The 22,138-nt window shown below is 41.7% G+C and overlaps 1 protein-coding gene across 4 annotated transcripts in view; it reads right to left on the bottom strand.

The window, feature by feature from the left end:
* NRP1 (neuropilin 1) overlaps window positions 1-22,138 on the bottom strand; it is a 142,584-nt gene that overhangs the window by 40,038 nt on the left and 80,408 nt on the right. For all 4 annotated transcript variants that reach the window (XM_048837726.2, XM_048837725.2, XM_048837723.2 and 1 more), the window contains exon 8: window positions 1,620-1,775. In XM_048837726.2, coding sequence (XP_048693683.1) covers window positions 1,620-1,775 — 156 coding nt within the window. The remainder of the gene's footprint in view (window positions 1-1,619; window positions 1,776-22,138) is intronic.

Raw genomic sequence — 22,138 nt, forward strand, 5'->3', positions numbered from 1 at the left:
CCCCAGTCCCCCTACCTTTGGGTTTTTGATCAGGGATATAAAAATTGAGTGTCAGCCTGGTGTAGATTTAGTTGATGTGATTTTCTTTTCTTTTTTTTTAATACTCTGACCTACAATAAAACATTGCTGTTTTACATCGGATTTGCTTTGACTAGAGAAAAAAGTTTTTAAACTCTTCTAACCAATAAGTCAGAGTGGTCAAATCTTTTCATTAACAAAGCATGTACAACAGCCATGTAAATTGTAAGTTTTCCAAGGAAACTGAATTTTGAGACTAGTTGTGAAAGAGGCATTTGTTCTGAGCACATGACGAACAACCAGAAACCCCTGAGTTCTAATACTACCTCCAACACTGATTTCCTCCATGATGTTGGGTGTCACTTAATATCTCTATATCTATTTAGGTTCTTATACAGTGCCCATCATTGTGGCATTTGACCTTGTGAGCTTCCCCTCATTTGTAAAACAGGTATAGTACTACGTGAAGTGGTTGCTGTGAGGATTAATTTGTTATTGTTCATGAAAGTGCTTAGAAGATTGAATCAGCTAAGTGATAGAGATTATCATCATTTTAGTGGACACTTTTGTTGAAGGTATGAGATCGGACTGGAAGATACAGACATGTCCAGATCACATAGATATGTTTATATATTTTATATTACATAACTATGGCAGGACTTCAACAGCCATGTCTGCTCAAAACAACTATCTTGAAAGAAGGCAGCATGGAGTTATTCAGTTTCCATTAGGTTACATTAGAAACTATTGGGAATACTGACTTCTGGGTGAGCATGTGAGTAGCAGTGAACAGACTACTCATGTGAGCAGGGTGAGCAGAATTTGGCCCTTAAACAAATTACTTTCATGCCCACGATGGTGGATAATGAGGATTTTTCTTACAAGAGGTAAAAGCTGTTTCTGTTGGAGGGTGGAGAGGGCAAATCCATAGACAAATGCAATAGGGAAGGTGATTTACTAATCTTTATAAGGCTGCAAAGATATGCTGAGTCATCTATCTGAGGTACTTATATGACCCCCAACACTGTAGTGTCCAACAGTATGTCTACACTGCAATTAGACACCCACAACTGGCCATGCCAGCTGACTCAGGCTCATGGGACTCGGGCTAAGGGGCTGTTTACTCACTGTGTAGACGTCTGGGCTCAGGCTGGAGCCTGGGCTTTCAGACCCTGAGTGGTGGGAGGGTCCCAGAGCTCGGGCTGCAGCCTGAGCCCGAACAGCTACACTGCAATGAAACAGCCCCTGAGCCCGAGCCCCACAAGCCTGAGTCGGCTGGCATGGGCCAGCCATGTCTGACTGCAGTGTCGACATACCCGAAGAGCCTCACAATCTTTTAACGGATTTATTTACAGAGCACTTCTGTGGGAGAAGAAAGTTCTATTATCCCTATTTTACAATGGGGAGCTGGGGCACAGAAAGACTAAAGTGATTTACCCAAGGTCACCCAGGAAGTCTGTTGTGGAGTAGGGAATTGCATTTGGGTCTCCCACATCCCAGACTTGGGCCCTAACCGCTTGATCATCCTTCCTTTCTTATTACTGTAGCTACTATGATGGTTTATCACTTGACAAGAGTGAGGTGAAATGGAAAAGACTTACCAAAGGTTTGTTTCCCTCTTTTAGTGTAATCCAATCTTCTCCGTTAGAGCTGACATCTACTCGGTATGATTTCACAAAATATATTTTCTTAGTTTCCTTTGAGATGGCTCCCTGGGTCCCGATGCTAGAGACAAATCGGAGAAGGCCTAGGTCTACCTGTGATAACAAACATGGAGATATGGACAATCTGTTTAGAGCATAATAATGTTATAATAGCAGAAAACAGCCTTGTTTCCAAAGGAGCATAAGGGGTTAATAAAAAAAGAAAAGTATCCTATTATTGATGGCAATGTGGCCTATAGCTCCTTATCTGTGACTGCGTATCAATTTATTCCTAAACTATATTACCATAGTATGTGAAAACATCTGCCTTTTCAGTCAAGAGGAATAGGTATGTACTAAAAGGTTCTCTTTCATATATAGGAGAGATAATTCTTCCATCGACCTAGCTACCCCCTCTCGGGGAGGTAGTTTTACTACAGAGAGGGCAGAACCCCCCCATTGCTGTAATAAGTGTCTATACTGAAGTGCTGCAGCTGTGCCATTAGCATTTTAAGTGTAGATGTAGCCATACTGACATTTTCCAGACTGCTGGGGAAATGAATGCCACTCCATGTGCATTTCTGTGCAGTATATATAAAGATATATATATATATATATAGTGTGTTAGATGCATTCTCGCTCCCTCCCTCATTCAGACAGACAGCATCCAAAGGGTTGAGGGCAACCAAGATGGTTTCTAATAAGTAGGTCAATAATCAGAGCTGTATAACTTTTATTCCTTCCTTATTTTCTGGCTTTGTGCCAAACAGTAAGAAGTGCTAATTAAAATTAAGTTCATTAACCTGCCTTCCAAAAAGCTGGACTCTAGCTTTTGCCTCTTATAACAATTTATTTCATTTCAATATAAGAAATATAATTAGTCACAAAATATTAGCCCTACTAATTTACTCCCCTAAAAGGAACAAAAGACAGAGACTCCATGAAGTCAACTAGGAACTTAGCTATTGCTACTGTTTGTATGTGGAAAGTGCCCAGATACTACAGTGATGGGCAGCACTATAAAACCCTAAGGTAGATAGATTTATAACAGTCACATGAGTCTTTATAATTAATTCTGTCAGAGTGAATTGATAAAATCATGTTACTAGTCAACATATGTCACTAAAACTTAAAAATGTCATTGTAAATGCAAAAAAAAGTTGTCTTGTATATTGTGGCAATACAGCTATCATTAAGGAATAAATTGCTCAAATATTTGGTTCCTGCACAAATCCCTATTGAACCCCTCTCCCAAGCTACAGCATAATATCCTAGTGCCCAGCCATTAATAGATTGAATTAACTCCTCTTGTGCTAATGTGCCATGCATGTCTCTGGCTTTTTCATTATTTTCAAAGCATGCAGGATGCAGAATGTATGTCTCCAGTGTTCCACAAGCATCCTTTTTCCTGGATATATGTCATACACCCAAAGGCACCGGAGTGGCTAAATCAATATGCTCTGCATTCTTTCTCAGATAGCTGCAGGAAGTGTTATTCAGGACAGGGTAGCTGCTATTTTGATTTCCATGTCATATATAAGTTGTTTTGAAGTCCTGCAACAGAAGAACAGTAGCCCTGTGTGGGAAGGATAGTGCTGGCTTTCAGTGCAAAACCCTTGTCTCTGCCATAGTTTTTAAGGCTGGTAATGCCAATACTTGCATTTTAGCTTGATGAATCAAAAAAAAATCCCCGCATCTGAATTTCTGGGGATGAAATGCTGCAAAGATTTGTTTGTAATAGAAAAAAAATTCTCTCTCTCTCTCTCTCTTAAAAAAAAACCCCAATACTGTCTTACAAAAACAATCAAGTGAGTTAAAGTTACTGGAGAGCCTCAAATGTTAGATTGCTACAATCTGAAAGTTCATGGGGGAGTCTGGGTATCATTGCACAGAGCAATCTCAACTTAACTTGAAATGCTCTCAAAATTGTACTCTGCTGATTGTAAAGTGTGCTGCACAGAGTCATGTCCAATATCACATTCACTTCCAGGCTGAAGTGCACTTGAAAATCTGGAAGTCTGAGGGAGTGTAGTGCTGAGTTATTTAAATGAACTGCTTCTCTTAAAATTTCCAACAGCTCTTCAGGTTTGAAATGATTAGGGTCCTAAGCAAGTACAGTTCCAGCTGATTTGAAATGACTCTAGTGGTTTTTTTTTTATTTTTTCACATACAGTCAGTAATACATTTTGAATGAAGTCAAGCGACAGTCTGTTATGAGAGTTCTAGATATTTGAAGCCAAGCTAAAACTTAACATCAGAGGCTAAGGGAAACGTTTGACTCTAAAGCAAACAATTATTGCCATCAAACCAGACCTTCAAAACCATGTTTATGAATCCTTCTTACTAACTGAGGTGATAACAATAATATAAAAAAGGTGGAAACTACCCTCGAAACTGCATAAGATGTCCTCCCGTGCTTTTAAACTCCCCATCACTGAATTCTCATATTAATCACTTTGAGAACTCACTTTGAACTGTGTTTTTCTTTCTAACGTTCATTAAGGATGAACATAAAGCTTTACAACCTGTTTAGAGAAGGGCTTTATAGGTGAAATTTACCTCTGTGCAAAGGGTTTAAGTGTTGCATAGGCCTCTGCACAGAGGTGAATTTCAACCTATATCCAAATTCCTACTACCCACTGGCAACTGAAGGTACCAAAAAGATAACTCTGGTCAGACACAGATGCTCAGTGTTAGAATTTCCAGAAGAATCATATTCAGAGGGCAATACTTCGAGGACAACTGTGTCATAATTTCATTAGATGTTCTTATGCTTTTGGGGTTGTGCTTACAGGAACAGCTGTACCCTACACTTTCTAGTCTTTGTCTATGTATAACAGTATGCTCACTTTTCCACAAAGGCTTCCAAACATTAATGTACAGAGATTGCCCATTTTTCCCTAACTCAGTCAGCCCATCTCCATTTGTGATAGATTATTTGACAGCTGGCTTTTTGTTTTATACTAGTTGTATTTTGGTACGTTGGTTTGAAGAACTTCTGTTTCGCGTTAATTTGAACTGTGGAGGGATGTGGTGATGAAAGACTGTACATCTGAAGCCGAACATCAAATGCATTCACTAAAATTATTTGACATTTCACTCAGTGTCTGATAAACAAACATCTGGTATTTATTTTCTGAGATGCAAACTATTTTGTAGAAGTTTATTGTGCTTTGTGTGGCTGAGTGGCCATTATCTGAGCTAGCCTAGAACAATCCACAATAGTGACATCATGACACGTCACTTTCAATACCAGGATTTTATTTTTGATTATAGTATCTCGATTGTTCTCTTCTTGAGTCTTTCCCTGCCTTCATTCAGATGAAAACTTATATCCCTTCTCAAAAATAATGCATTAGGGCCTGATCCCATGTGCTTAGGGTGTTCCTTGTTACAATGAGATTACTTATGTTGGCAAGTACTACACTTGGTAGCAAATGTATAAAGGATTGGGCCCTTAGCTTGTGTGAAATGAGGATAATCTCAAATATATCATTTTTCTGGGAGAGAAATGGCCCTATCAAAGGAAAATAGTTGTTCTTGCTTACTGCATAAGACTTCTTAAAGCAATTCCTGCCCTGTGAAAGCATATTGAAAGATGCTGACTGTTTCCATGTATGAATATTGCCTGACTATTTATTCTGCAATGCCTCTTAGCATCCAGTAAAAATACTTTTTATAGCTGCACTATTGTCTGACAAACTATAGGAGTCACATTCCTGAGATATAGATATGCAAAATGCTGCACACATATTTTATTCAAAACCACTTAAGGAGGAGGACAAAGTAGCATACGTAGCACTGTGGAGTAAATCATACAGGAAATCTCTGCAAACTGCTGGTTAAAGAGCAGCATGTAGCTTACAAGCCATGAAATGAATATTACTTCTTCCTATAATCATACATAATCATGTCATAATGAGGAAGGCCTTATTTTCAAAATGAAAATCTGCTTTGCTCAATAAAATACAGTTCACTGAGGCTGTCATGGCAAGGGAATGGTTGTTACAAGCTTTTAACACCCTTACTGTAGGCCTGGGCAACAACGTGAGAAAATAAAGGACAAAGGGCTAGAGTTTGATAAACAACAGGAAGCTATTTGTTGTGAGCATCTCTTGTGGCTTGAAAAGCTGTATAATTAATCACTTAACATTACATACCAAAGTAAATATTGTTAGAGAATAGTGTCATTTCCTTAGATAACACACATGGCTCTCAGAGTCAGATGAACTATGGTGGTACTTCACTGCCCTACTATCTACTACTCTAATTATGCAAGGGTTCATCAGCATTGTCTTTCATTAGCATACCTTTTTTATAGCTGCTGTTGATTTGATTGATCACTTTGGCCCATGCTGTGTGTAGAACTATTATTCAATTCCTTTATTTATTGATATTTAAGTCACATGGGTTACAGCCTTTAATTGAAACGCTAAAGGAACTTTTAATTTACTTGGCAAATCAAATTAATTTCAGTAGTCTTCATCCCTGAAATCTGTGGTCATTACAAAAGTACAACTCCTTGACTCATTGACTTCCACTTTGGCTTTAAGTGAGTAAAATGTATCCTTTCTCTTTGTGCAAAACTCCCATTGATATTAATGATAGTTCCATAAGGAGAATAAGGAGAGAGAATGGCCCTTAAAGAGGGATCCATCATGCACCAATGGACTGAATGGGAGCTTTCTCATTGACCTTAGCAGGAGCAGGACCTAAGTGCATTAGCAGAAATGTATACTCAACGTAAGTATGAAACAGATGATGGGGCAAACATTTGTGTCAAAGGACAAAAATATCACAGCAGCAAAACAAGAGCTGCCCTTGCTTTAAAAGCTGAAATATTCTTTACAGTCTTAGCTTCAAGCCTAAATCCCCATTGCTGCTTTGTAACCTTAAAACTTAAATGTAAAGGGGGCTATTGCATGCAGGCACTGACCCTGGTGTTGCAGTACTGCGTTTAGAGAGATTTTTCTTAGAGGCAGATTAACCAGCTTCTATAGGAGAAAACTTTGGAAAAGGATGAAAAGGTTTGGCTGCAAGGTATAAAGGAGCTTCAGCAACTGTCAGCACTGTGCTTGCTGAAGAAAGAAAAATGCATAAAGTGTAAGAAAAATGAAGTCCAAAAAGAAAAAAGAAAAGACCTCTGTTTTTTGACTGAGAAAAGATAATACTTGTGTGGGCTGTATTACATCTGGATTCATGGCACATTCTCCCACTCTTATGTTAATTTTTTTTGCATAAATCAGAAGCAACTAATTAAAAAAGAAATATTTAATTCTGACATGTTCTTTGAACTGGTGTTCCATCTGGTTCTATTTGAATAGTGAAATCTGCTGTAGTTGTAAAAATTGGCAAGCAGCACTCTGGTAAAGAGAAACAAAAGAGACTCAGTACAGCAGGTTAATACACTAGCATTTCAACTTCAGACATTTCCAGAATTCAGCATACCAAATCGCTCCAGTGTGGAAAGCATAAAGATCAAATGTGAAAGAAAAATGCGGTTAGTGAGGTGGGAGAAGTACTGCCACTGGTCGACATTAGCTCTGTGTGATATTTATAGTGTGAGTCTTTGAAAAGAGTTTGATTTTAAAGCACAGAGAATGCAATGTTATGATGAAATGGGCTAAATGTATTTTATGAAATGCATTCATTGCATATACAATGCTGAGAAACAAGTCTTCAAATACTCATTTCTATGTTCTACTGAAATATATATATATTTTAAAATTTCTGAAGTAACATAATTATATTCAGAAGAATCAGAAAAATATCTTCTTCCTAATTTATCTCATATCTGATAACTCCTTACAACCTGGACACTAAGATACAATAAACTCTGATAACAAAGAGAAGAAAATGTAATAGTATTTGGATTTCTATGGACTCCAGAATCTAAGTAATCAGCATCTTATGCAATTTGAAACCTCCTTGTAGCAATGAACAGAAAGGCTGATGTACTTCTAGTGCTTTAGAAAAAGATTGTTTTAGTCTTCAAGAAGCATATCTAATTGCGAAATATTACTTCTTTAAAATGAAAACCTTTGCTTCAACTCTGCATTAACTTGCAGATACCCTAAGACGTACAATGAGTAGGTCAGAAAAAGGAAAAAATGTGAATGGATCTTTTCTCCAGCTAAGATACTTAGGAACCCTTGCTGAGCAATACATGATTCAAGAACTTAATACTTTTAATTAACGTTTTTGAATGCTTATTTGTAATTTACATTTAATTTTAAACCTGAGTTTAATCCTGTGATCTGGAATGAAGACAAGTACTTAGTACAGTCTGAATGTAACCTTCCCAAGTTTGTTAGAGACTATAGAAATGGGAAACTCTATAGCAATACTTACAGAACCTGTTTCTTCTAATAGAAGAACATAATTACAGGACTTTTTTTCAAAATGAATGAGTAACTAACACTCACAAATGAAAAGCAAGCACCCCAAAGTCTCCCAGCCAAATTGCTTCCCATGTGAGAAGCTGGGCTTTGTATGGGAAGCAGTGAATTTCACCAATACAGCACTATTGTGACATTTTGCCAGTTACAGTAATCACAGGTAATCACGTCCTAGACGTATCATAGGGTGTAGGTACCAGGACTTTGTTGCCTAATAAATTTTGGCATTCTGAATCCAAGTACATTACTATACACATGTAAACACACACAAATAACCTTAGCTTCCCCCTATTTTCTGCTGTACCACCCACACTAATGCAGTAGGAGGACATTGGTAAGCATGAAGAAGATATATTATAATGGATAAAACTTCTACTGACTTAGATCTTGATCCTCCAAATAGATCTGCCTGTATAGCCACTGACATCCAGGAAGAGGCCCAAAGATAGACCTGATATTCATGAACATGGGAGTGAGTAAATACTCTTGAGTTACATGGGCATAGCCACAGTTTCTAGTTATCTGTGAGCAGCTCTCACTTTCTTAACATTTGGTACAATCTCTGCAAATCAGGCAATTGCTCACTTTTTTCTGCATTTATTTTTTCTCTTTTAAAGGGGGCTGTCAAGTTTGTGAGGCCAAAAAAATGACTCCCCATTTCTAGCACAGTACATGGTGCATGTTTCTTTTGTTTACTGTTAGCCTAGCAATAAGTCAAGTCTTTTTAAAATATATAGGCTTCATGCTTTCCTCCTGGGGCGGGGGGGGGGGGGGGAATTCCAATAACTATGGTGAGATGCTGTGATGACTGGCATGCTATGAACAGAGAGAGAAAGAGAGAGAGGGATAAAGTACATACATAGAAGGGTCACCTTGCAATGTCCTTAGTATGTTCCCTCTCAATTGAGAGAGGTTTTAGGATTCCCACAGGGTAGGAGATCTGGAAGTGCAGCAGAAGCCAAGCAACATTGGCATAGATCCTGTCATAGATCCTGTCAAGGTAACCAACCCTTAAGTCAGTGGTTCTTAACCTATTTATCATTGTGGGCCACGTCCAATACTACCCTGAGGATGTCACATGGGCTGTAGCTCTATGCTGATTGGGCAGCATCTGGCCCACGGGCCATACGTTGAGAACCACTGCCCTAAGTGGTGATCTCTGAGCCCCCTCCTCCCTTCTGACAGAATTTTTGAAGAACCTGCCCTGCTATAGGCTCTCTCCTGGTGCTAAAGGAGGGGAGTGTGGGGCTGGGTGAATTGCAGAGGGAAGTTAATGGTAATTCAAACTATATTAATTGCCATGAGGATTTCACTTAGAAATCTTTCAGTAGCTGAAGGGAACCTGGTGTGTTGAGTGGCCGTTCCCCAGTTCTGCTCTTCTCCCAGCACAACCTGTCTAGCTCAAACCATGCAGATTTCATGTTGATGGGTTTCTCAGGGCAGGGGATGATGCTATGGAGCTGCTGCTCCACTTTTCTGTGCTGTCCACCCTGTTCCTGCAGAAGCTGCTCCCCTCAAGCAATGTGAAAAGGACACCTATTCTATCTTTAGCATCTGGGTTTCTAAAAGCAAACACCAGAGTAGATTTCCTGAGGTAAAGATGTCATTACACAGAGGACCACTTGCAAGGGACATCAATTCTTCTGACCAACCAACTTTGATAACACCACTTTAAAATTATTTCCATGCTACAAGGATCATGTCAGTCCAGAGCACAACCTGACCTTAATCGGAGTTGTATTGGTAAATCAAGGGCAATGCCTAATCTAAAGCATGTTTTACTTTAGCCACTTAATTCAGTATTAAAATAATCTGCAGCCTAAAATATGCAGCTCTCTCAATTCATACCATAATGGGACAAGCTTATTTTTGGAGTAGCTTCAGTTAAGCTACACCATGAATGAATTTGGACCAATGCACTCAACGTAGGAGGCTGCAAAGGAGAGAAGGAACAGGTGAGATAGGTACAGCTGGTTGTTTGAAGTTATGTGTAAACAGTCTCTGAAGAAAAGCCAGTTGTTCCTGAGAGCAGGTGAGGTGAGCCTCAGTTTAATGTTTGGTCAGCTATGTGCTGGAAGCTTTGTTTATCAGACAGCTATGAAGGTTATACTGATGCCCCTTTGAAGATCATTTTAAAAAATAGAAAAAAAATATATTAAACTTTTATACGTGAGCCAAAAATGGAACTTTCCCCCTGTAGCAATATACCCTTCTCCACTCCCTATCTTCTGGGGGCAGAGGAGTAAGTAACAAAACATGGGAGAGAAGTTGAATTGCCTTGTGAAGGACAGGTATTTACTACATGGAGAGAATGTCCTTTGTCCTTCCACCTTACCTCTTGGATAAGTAAAAGTGTCACCTAGTGGCAAAAACTAAGGGCTAGTCTACACTGGTAATGCTAAAGTGCTGCCGTGGCAGCATTTTAACGTGCCTTGTGTGGTCACGGTGCAGCGCTGGGAGAGAGCTCTAAAAAAACACCTCCACGAGGGGCATAGATCCCAGCGCTGGGGCACTGTCTATACTGGTGCTTTACAGCGCTGAAACTTGCTGTGCTCAGGGGGGTGTTTTTTCACACCCCTGAACCAGAGAGTTGCAGTGCTGTAAATTGCCAGTGTAGACAAGCCCTTAAGACAAAAAGGCAGGGAAACACAGGGACATATGAGGCAAATAACACAGCAACAGAAACCCTACAGCATGGTTGGGGGAATAGGGAAGGACCCACAAGACCCATAAAATCCTCAGCTTCATACCATTGTACAAGTGTGGAAAGAATAGGCAAAAAATGCCTGATCGTCTCAGTAAGATGCTCTGCAGTAAAATAAATACGTCTATCATCTTCAGAATAATGGACAGGCCCCACAGACACAAAGCTCTCTGGCTCAGTAACAACTATCCTTATTATAACACATCTCAGCTGTGTGTTCTGACCCACAGCCCCATATTTGTAACTGTTACCCTCCATCATTCTCTTCCCCCTTCTGTCACTGCTGCAGTCTGTCACCTGCCCTGTCTCGTAGATTAATTTTATTTTTGTTGCACTTAAAGTCAAATCCTGCTCCTTCCTTCATGTCTTCAGATGGCCTTGGCTGCAGTGGAACTGGTGGGATTCCACTGCATGATGGTGGGAGGCAGAACTAGAGGAGCACACACAGGGGCTCTGCTTGGCTCCAAAGGGGCTTTTTTCTTAGAGCTGTGGAGGAATGTGATGGGGTGCACTTCCCACACTGGCTCTGAGAGGGCTGAGGTAGGACAGGTGGGCCCAATCAGCCAATTGGGCTGCAAGCTGGGAAAATTAAAGGTGGGAGGAAAGCCCTAATTAGAAGGAGGCTCACCTGAGCAGAGGTGGGCTGAGCTAGTAAAAACCCAAGAAGCTAGCAGCAGTAAAGACTGCTGGGAAACTCAGTAGTCACTTCTTGGGAGAAGGGAGGAGTGGTTGGAGTCTGCAGAGCTAGATAGTCTACAGTTACTCCCTGGGAGGGTGGCAATCTCAGAGTAGGGGAGTGCCAGGTGGTGGTAAGGAAAGGGCTTATGGAAAGGTAGCAAAGTTGAGAATGGAACAGATCTTGGCTGCTGACTAGAAGGTCTCTGAGCTGGAACCTGGAGTAGAGGGCAGCCTGGGTTCCCCTGCTAGCTATTGAGGCTGTGGTACCATGGGTTAGTGAGTGGGAAGACTGCCTAAGATTGCTGAAGAAAGACTTTGATAGCCCTCAAGGGGGAAAATGCATATAGTGATCTGGCTGGAGGGTCAAATCACAAAGAGGCAGCAGCTTGGAGTAAGAGAAGCAGAGAGATGGTGCGCAACTGTGTGAAGGCACACTGACCTGATCGCTGGAATGACCAGGAGGAGGTGCCATCTAGCAGTGAGAAGAACTGGCATATGGGGATCTGGTGCTGGGCTGGGAAGCATGTGCATAGCTTGTAGGTCCATGCTTATGTTGATCCACTGGCTCCTCTATAATGGGTGACATGACCAGCGTAGTCTATTGCAATAAGGCTGCAAGTCCAGCCTTGGTGTGCTCCCCTATGCTGGAGATAAGATTGCCCCCTAAAGCCCATAGGATCCTGCTATATCAAGGCTAGCTGTCAAGGTCAACAGGGGCATAGGAAGGGTTTTCTATCATACTGCAGACTGTACCTATCATGGTTTGTTACAGCAAAGAATTTTGTGCAGTACCGTGTCGCCCCGCCACTCTGACTTCCCAGGGGCAAAGGCAAGACCTGGGAGTTCTCTTGGCTTGAACTGGCTCATTAAATGTTTGAAACATTCCAAATGTCATACTTTCTATGGCTCTTCTACTATCTGATTTCAGTATGTGCCTTTATCAAATTGCATCATTTATTCCCATGTCACAGCTTCCTCCTGGTCAATTAACCCAGCTCCTGGCCTGTGCCATCTATACTTTGTAATAATATCCAGAAAGGAAGATTCCTGTAGCATTCTTTACCTTCATGCAAACATATCTTAAGAGCATAAGACACCCATAATGACACAACTGAACAGCCAGCATTGCTTGTTATAATTTGCTGGAGTGGCATTATGAACTGTAAAATGACATGAACTGAAATATAACTAAAAAGAAAAGGAGTACTTGTGGCACCTTAGAGACTAACCAATTTATTTGAGCATGAGCTTTCGTGAGCTACAGCTCACTTCATCAGATGTATACCGTATTCGGTATACATCTGATGAAGTGAGCTGTAGCTCACGAAAGCTCATGCTCAAAAGCTCATGCTCAAATAAATTGGTTAATCTCTAAGGTGCCACAAGTACTCCTTTTCTTTTTGCGAATACAGACTAACACGGCTGTTCCTCTGAAACCTGAAATATAACTTGTATTCTTAAAGGGGGGAGGTGGAAGAATTGACAGTTACTGTGCTTTCATGTCAATACACTCCCTAACGATGGGTAAAGCTCACCAATAAAGCCTGTGAAGTTCAGCTCTCAGGCAGCTTTTCAAAGATTGGGAGGACTTGAAAGCTGAGTTTTTCCAGCTTTCATCTTATCTCATGCAGTAGTATGATGCACTTCACTGCAATGCAAACTCCAAAAGAACCAAAAACAAAAAAACACAGGCACCACTGGTTTATACTTCCCCAAGCATTCGTGTGAAACATTTAGATAAGCTTGCTCAGGAAAGCCAACTTAAACAATTGCCTGATGTAAGAATAACCCTGTTAAAGAAATTCATGTGCTGTGCACCAGCCTATATAAATACTGACTGTATTTTTAAGTGAATACCTGATAAGGAAATAGGCCAGTTACACAGATGATTGCCCAAGGCACCAAATGATGAAATGCAATTATTTTCAAACTTTTGCAGGAATAAATCTGCTGTGCACCAATTTATATCAGTTCTGCATGCTTTTATGTCACACTTACAAAGGGATAAATATTATAGGAATATAGATAACTGCAAATTTAAAGAAATAAAGACAAATGTGGAATGAGAGCTCCATTTCAAAAGTCCCTATCATTCTGCTGAACTACTCTGTACACAAGAATGTTTAAAATCAATCTATATATTTTCTCTGCACAAGAAAATTAGCAGTAAATACACAATAGATACCTCAATCAAAGGAGGCTAGTGAGGGCTCAGTATTATTTAAGGGGGTCTGTTCTTGCCCCCCTACTTCAGACCTTGGTTTACATGCCCACAAGAGGCATGTAAACCCCAGAAAACTTGGGAAACTGACTTTGTATCATGTCTTCTGATCCTCCTGAGGATAGTCGGGCCTATTGAATACCCTAAGTAGGTGCTTAGATGCCACAGAGATGGGTTTGGTATAAGAATTTAGACAGACAGACCAGAGGATAAAAGGGGGATAATAGGGGACCTGCTCCATGGCCAGAAACCCGCTGCTCAGTCTAAGTACTTGTGTAGATAATAGACATGCTGTGCCCTTTTCTGCAAGCAACCTGCTTGTAGAGGGCTTGCTAAATGTTATAGGAGAGAAGAATTGTACTGCAAAGGAGCTACTGTCCAGCTAGGAGGAGGGAAGAAGAAATTGCACCCACAGATGTCATTGCCTGACCGTGCAGAAAGAAGAAAAAATTCACACCTCACACATCACTGCTGAGCTATATGGAAGGAATAATAGTTCCACAGAAATTGGAAGGAATATTTTGATAGTAACTTGCATATTCCGCAGTAAACATATCCAAAAAATGTCCATAGAGGGCTTGAAAAACTGTATTGGCATGAGAATTACTCATAGTGTAGGTCACCAATGAGACTAGTAATGGGCAACAAATCTCAAAATCACACACACCCATTGGTCTCCAGTGACTTCTGTTTAACCTACCCTCTCTGGTATTATGCTCTTTTTGTAGCACTGTAGTCTTTTACGTTCCCCCTTGAAGGGAAGTGGCTAAGCTCTATTACAGAGGTTCAGAGATGTAAAGGCCTGTCATGTTTAGGAGTGCCTGGTTTTTGCTCAAGGGCTTCAAAAACAAGATAGGAACATCATTTAAATATAAGAATTTCATGTGATACATTACACACAGTGTAACTATAGGTCCTAAATGTGAACATTAAATGTACTCTGTAAAAATCCAATTACTGGTGCTAGGGCAGAAATCAGCCATCCCTTTTAAAGGAAAGTTTTGAAAGTGCAGTCATAAAATCCTTGAATGTTATGGATTTCATTAACATTGTACTCCCCTAGGATTCCCAATTGTACAATAACAGGAGTTCTTTAAATTTTAAATACCACAGACAGGAACAGATTTCACTAAAGCCAGATGTGGAACCCTCACCCTGGCCTTCTCACTGGTTCTAAGAGCTGGAACTGTTTGGTAATTGATACCTATTAACGTGTTTGTTGTTTAGATTACAGAAATGGAAACACTATACTATTTTCCCCCTGAAAAGATATGTTAATAAGGGACACTGGCACACATTTCAACAGCAATATCTTGCCCTTGATTAAATTAAAGGGTTGTTTTTATTTTATTTTATTTTATTTTATTTTATTCTATTTCATTACAAAATGGAAATTGACTGTGTGAAACAGTAAGTGAAATAAACAAGTAAGTGAAATAAACAAGTAGGTTTAGCTTAAGGTCAGGAGATAGTTAATTGTCCAATGGAATGTTACTAACTTAAGGCTTATTTTTGGTAACCATTGTCATGTGTTCCTTTCATGTCTTATTTCCATTTTTATTTGTATATTCATAGAAAATATTTACATCATCACTTAAAATGCACTGGAAGAAATTCAGCCCAGGGTAATTCCACTGGAGACAATATGGTCACCCCTAGGTTCATGTTATTTCAGTAAATTTTAAACATTTGTAAAAGAATAACAAGAAGTGGAGAAAGAGCTATGTGTAATGTAGTTTTGCTGTTGATCTTTTGTCTGAGCTTTTGACATATAATTTCAAAATGAAAAATAAAAGAAAGCATTCATTTAGCACAGGAGGGTGTGCAACTGATGTTCAGCTGAGCTTAAGAGTTAGTTAGAAATATTTTATGGGCACAAAGGGAGAATCTAGTTTTCCCACTGAAGAATAGATCATATGTCCACAGCTTGAATTCATGCAGATCTTTGTTCAATGAAATGTTACAAGCAGCCACCATTTTGCTAACTTTCTTCAGTGAAATGGTCCCAGAGACATCAACACCCAAAGGAAAACAATCATATCATATGCCCTCTAGATGTCCCTCTCCAGATATGGAACTGAATTTTTTCTTTTAGCAAAAATATTAACCTTGAAGGGAGGGGGAAAGAAGGAAAAGGAGATTAGTGGTATTTGCCACATACAAAGAATGGCAAAGCAAGGAAATTAATAGTTAGGGCTACATTTTCAAACACCTTTGCATATGTACAGCTGCACACCTCTCATTTATACACCTGATTTGCGTATGTGTATCAGGAATTTAAAATGATGTTGTCGCTGTGTCAGTCCCAGAATATTAGAGAGACTAGGTGGGTGAGGTGATATCTTTTATTGGTCCAACTTCTGTTGGTGAGAGAGACAAATTTTCGAGCTTTCTCATCAACAGAAATTGGTCCAATAAAAGATACTGCCTCACCCCCCACCTTCAAAGGCAGACATGGCCACTTAGCCACCTAACTGTTCATGCATAAATTGGGGCCTTACAAGTGTGAATGGATCAATAAATACATGCATTTTTGAAAATCTGTCCCGTAAAGCCGTGGATTTTTGTCCAGCTAGTATTATAAGAGAAGTGGTTTCCACTTAGTTTCAGGTTCAACATTGATATATCATTCAGCCTGTTTTGCTGTTCTCTGATTCCCAGAGTTCCTACTGTGTGTCATCAGTATAAGAACGGCCATACTGGGTCAGACCAAAAGTCCATCTAGCCCACTATCCTGTCTTCTGACAGTGGCCAATGCCAGGTGCCCCAGAGGGAATGAACAGAACAGGTAATCATCAAGTCATCCATCCCCTGTCGCCTATTCCCAGCTTCTGGCAAACAGAGGCTAGAAACACCATCCCTGCCCATCCTGGCTATTACCCATTGATGGACCTATCCTCCATGAACTTACCTAGTTCTTTTCTGAAGTATCTTACAGGAGCCTTTTCGTTTTGTATTGTGTGAGTAAATATTTGCATAGAATTCACACAAATAGGCAGCTCATAATTCCACCAGATCAAAGGAGCTTTGATCTTTCACATAAGCACCTTTCTAGAAAGTGAATTTTCTTTCTCCAGACACTTATGAATATTTTGCAAGGAGCATGTAGCTGGTGGTTTAGCTGTGAGCTCTCATGCAGATGCATGTCCTTTCTTGGGGCCATTATATAAAGGAAAAATAGCATTTCCATGCTTTATTCAGGTAAAATCCCGCAGCACAGGTTTATTACAAGCGTTACCAAAAGACATTGAATCATAATGCACAACAGTCAAGATTTTCACAAATGGGTCCCTAAGTCCATGTTGAGGTGTCTGATATTTGAAAGTGCTGAGCAGCTGACCCAGCAACTTCAACTGATTTTAGTGGAAAGCACCTAGCCCATTGTTCCTCAGTATGTAATTAAATAAATAAATATGATCATTTAAAATCAATCATTTATCTCTTCCTGCATTTCAAACTTCCTGGGCCAATTGGGATGAAAAAGGAATCCAGCTACTGAAATGGATGCGGGACCAAGACATGGAATCCTCGGCTCCAACTCGCTAATCTGTCTGGGCTGCCAATTTGTGTGGCTGCTGCCACTGCAGAATATAGGTGGGAGCAATGGATTCATCCCACTCCTTCTCCCCACCTCACGCCATCATTTTGAGGCCTCTTTACACTGCTGGAGTGGTGTAAAGGGTCCTTAGTGTAACTCAGAAACAGACCCACAGAGTTTGGGTGAGTACATCTGTGCTGTCTGCATGCTTCTTCCACAGCCATATTCCCCCTCTCTGGTGAATTGCAGAGACCTGCAATGTAGAGCTCCGCTACAACATACAGGTTGAGTGGAGTTGTCATAAATATAAAGGGAAGGGTAAACCCCTTTGAAATCCCTCCTGGCCAGGGGAAAGCTCCTCCATGTAAAGGGTTAAGAAGCTAAAGGTAACCTCGCTGGCACCTGACCAAAATGACCAATGAGGAGACAAGATACTTTCAAAAGCTGGGAGGAGGGAGAGAAACAAAGGGTCTGTGTCTGTCTGTAGTCGTCTTGGCCGGGGATAGACCAGGAATGGAGTCTTAGAACTTTTAGTAAGTAATCTAGCTAGGTATGTGTTAGATTATGATTTCTTTAAATGGCTGAGAAAAGCATTGTGCTGAATAGAATAACTATTTCTGTCTGTGTATCTTTTTTGTAACTTAAGGTTTTGCCTAGAGGGGTTCTCTATGTTTTTGAATCTAATTACCCTGTAAGATATCTACCATCCTGATTTTACAGGAGGGATTTCTTTATTTCTATTTACTTCTATTTTTTATTAAAAGTCTTCTTGTAAAAAACGGAATGCTTTTTCATTGTTCTCAGATCCAAGGGTTTGGGTCTGTGGTCACCTATGCAAATTGGTGAGGCTTTTTATCCAACATTTCCCAGGAAAGGGGGGGTGCAAGTGTTGGGAGGATTGTTCATTGTTCTTAAGATCCAAGGGTCTGGGTCTGTAGTCACCTAGGCAAATTGGTGAGGCTTTTTACCAAACCTTGTCCAGGAAGTGGGGTGCAGGGTTTTGGGAAGTATTTTGGGGGGAAAGACGCGTCCAAACAGCTCTTCCCCAGTAACCAGTATGAGTTTGGTGGTGGTAGCGGCCAGTCCAAGGACAACGGGGGGAATATTTTGTACCTTGGGGAAGTTTTGACCTAAGCTGGTAAAGATAAGCTTAGGAGGTTTTTTCATGCAGGTCCCCACATCTGTACCCTAGAGTTCAGAGTGGGGGAGGAACCTTGACATGGTGGCATAGTGGTGGGATTAACCTGAAATCATTTTGAGATCCAGTTGAGATTTTTTGAACTAGAAATACAGATTTTAAAAAGGAAATTTTTTTTCCTTTGGAAAGGAAGTCCAGAAAGCAGTTGAAACGGAAAGCAGCTTGGTTTTTCTCTGCTTTGTGGCCAAGCAGAGACAAAAGGGGATTATCTTTGTGAATTGCAGGTTTTCTTTGCCTGGAGGCAGGGTACTTAACTCCTGCAGGGAAATTCACAGTCTTCCAACCCAGAGTTTTTTTTTTCTTTTCTTCCTAAAAGTAAATAGGGGGGGGTATGCTCTACCCATTTGCCTGGAGACAAAAGTGGCAGGGTTTTTTTTTTTTAGGATTTTGATTTTTTTTGTTTTACAAGGAGCACAGGTTTGAAAAGGAATTTTTTTTTCTTTGGGCTGGGTAAGCAGGTTTCCAAGTAGTTGGAGGTTTTTTGCTTTAATTTGGGCCCAGAGCAGAGACAAGGGAATTGTCTTTTTCTGTAGGCTGACAATCACTATCAGAGAATAGGTATTCTATTCCAGCACAGCAAAATTTAACAGCCAAGTTTTGTTTGTTTATTTCTAAACCTCGGGTGTAAAGTTAGTTAAAAACAGAGAGGTTAGAATGGCAAAATCCGCGGCTCGACTACAGCTCGAATTAGCCAAATTTCAGGCTGAGGAAAGACAAAGGGAACATGAAAGACAGATAGAACTCATGCGGCTGAAGAAGGAACAAGAAAGGGAGGCAGAACAACACCAAGCGGCTGCTCACAGGAGAGCTATGGAAGCGAGGGACAAAGAACTGGAGGAAAAGGAAAAAGAGAGGAAGTATGTGGAGGAGATGGAGAAGATAAAGGCTCAGCAGAATATCCCAACAAACCCTAGTAATCCTTCTCCAAGTACCACTTCCCATCCCAGAAAGTTCCCCACCTACAAGGCAGGCGATGATACTGAGGCCTTCCTAGAAAACTTCGAAAGGGCCTGCCTTGGGTACAACATCTCTACTGACCAATACATGGTAGAGCTGAGGCCGCAGCTCAGTGGACCCTTAGCTGAGGTGGCAGCTGAAATGCCTAAAGAACACATGAACAAGTATGAACTGTTTAAATCCAAGGCGAGAGTCAGAATGGGGATAACACCTGAGCAGTCTCGTCGGAAGTTCAGAGCCCTAAGGTGGAAACCAGACATGTCATTTACCCGACATGCCTACCACATTGTGAAACATTGGGATGCCTGGATATCAGGAGCAAGTGTTGAATCTCCAGTAAATTTGCCCTTCCTAATGCAAATGGAACAATTCTTAGAGGGTGTTCCTGAGGAAATAGAAAGATACATCCTAGATGGGAAACCCAAAACTGTAATCGAGGCAGGAGAGATTGGAGCCAGATGGATGGAGGTGGCAGAGAAGAAGAAAACTGGTTGCAGTTGGAGCGGAGACCAGAAGGGACCACCCCAGACCACACCCTATTACCGGGGGCCGCCCAAAGCCCCACCTACCTCCCAAAGAACCCTCCAGACCCCTTATCGTCCCACCACCCCGTTCTCCAGTAACCCTCCTCGCCCCAGTGACCCGTCAGCTGGACGATGTTTTAAGTGTAACGAGCTGGGACATGTAAAGGCCAACTGCCCCAAGAACCCCAACAGATTACAGTTCATTGCACCGGAATCACACCAGAGGTCCACAGGCCCAGATACCTCCCAGATACCCTTGGAGCGGAGGGAAACTGTGAGTGTGGGCGGGAAGAAGGTCACCGCGTGGAGGGACACCGGAGCACAAGTGTCAGCTATCCATGCTTCCTTAGTGGACCCCAATTTAATCAACCCAGAGATCCAAGTGACGATTCAACCCTTCAAGTCCAACTCTTTCAATTTGCCTACAGCCAAATTGCCTGTCCAGTACAAGGGCTGGTCAGGAATGTGGACTTTTGCAGTCTATGATGATTATCCCATCCCCATGCTGTTGGGGGAAGACTTGGCCAATCATGTGAAGCAGGCCAAGAGGGTGGGAACGGTCACCCGCAGCCAGGCTAAACAAGCCGTGAGGCCTAGCTCTGTTCCGGAAACTTCTATCAGGACCCAGTCAGAGGTGATGGACCCGGACCCCAGGCCAATGTCTGCAACAGCAGTAGTTGATCCAGTCCCAGAGACCCAGACGGAACCAGTCCCAGAACCGGAACCAGCCAAACAACCAACACCAGACCCCGTGCCAGCACTGAATCCAGTACTTGCAACCTCAACACCAGAGGGCCCCACTGAACCTGAACTGGCAGCAGCCGATAACCCTACACAAGAGGCTCAGCCGGAGCCTGAATCCCAACATAGTGCACCAGCGGAGAGCGGTTCACAGTCAACAGAAACAGCTCCATCCCCTATATCGCTTCCAGAGGGACCAAGCCTAGGTCCACAATCCAATGAGGAACCGATGTCCCCAGCATCAAGGGAACAGTTCCAGACCGAACAGGAAGCAGATGAAAGCCTCCAGAGAGCTTGGACGGCGGCACGGAGCAACCCACCGCCTCTCAGCTCTTCTCGATCCAGGTTTGTTGTAGAAAGAGGACTTTTATACAAGGAAACTCTTTCTGGTGGACACCAGGAAGACTGGCATCCTCAGAGACAGTTGGTAGTTCCAACTAAATACCTGGCCAAGCTCTTGAGCTTAGCCCATGATCACCCTAGTGGCCATGCTGGGGTGAACAGGACCAAAGACCGTTTGGGGGGATCATTCCACTGGGAGGGAATGGGCAAGGATGTTTCTACCTATGTCCAGTCTTGTGAGGTGTGCCAAAGAGTGGGAAAACCCCAAGACCAGGTCAAAGCCCCTCTCCAGCCACTCCCCATCATTGAAGTTCCATTTCAGCGAGTAGCTGTGGATATTCTGGGTCCTTTTCCGAAAAAGACACCCAGAGGAAAGCAGTACATACTGACTTTCATGGATTTTGCCACCCGATGGCCGGAAGCAGTAGCTCTAAGCAACACCAGGGCTAAAAGTGTGTGCCAGGCACTAGCAGACATTTTTGCCAGGGTAGGTTGGCCCTCCGACATCCTCACAGATGCAGGGACTAATTTCCTGGCAGGAACTATGAAAAACCTTTGGGAAGCTCATAGGGTAAATCACTTGGTTGCCACTCCTTATCACCATCAAACAAATGGCATGGTGGAGAAGTTTAATGGAACTTTGGGGGCCATGATACGTAAATTTGTAAATGAGCACTCCAATGATTGGGACCTAGTGTTGCAGCAGTTGCTCTTTGCCTACAGAGCTGTACCACATCCCAGTTTAGGGTTTTCCCCATTTGAACTTGTATATGGCCGTGAGGTTAAGGGGCCATTGCAGTTGGTGAAGCAGCAATGGGAGGGATTTACACCTTCTCCAGGAACTAACATTCTGGACTTTGTAACCAACCTACAAAACACCCTCCGAACCTCTTTAGCCCTTGCTAGAGAAAACTTACAGGATGCTCAAAAAGAGCAAAAAGCCTGGTATGATAAACATGCCAGAGAGCGTTCCTTCAAAGTAGGAGACCAGGTCATGGTCTTAAAGGCGCTCCAGGCCTATAAAATGGAAGCATCGTGGGAAGGGCCATTCATGGTCCAGGAGCGCCTGGGAGCTGTTAATTATCTCATAGCATTCCCCACCTCCAACCGAAAGCCTAAGGTGTACCATATTAATTCTCTAAAGCCCTTTTATTCCAGAGAATTAAAGGTTTGTCA

Source organism: Caretta caretta, chromosome 2 (assembly GCF_965140235.1).
Source record: "Caretta caretta isolate rCarCar2 chromosome 2, rCarCar1.hap1, whole genome shotgun sequence".
In the NCBI taxonomy this organism is placed as follows: Eukaryota; Metazoa; Chordata; order Testudines; family Cheloniidae; genus Caretta; species Caretta caretta.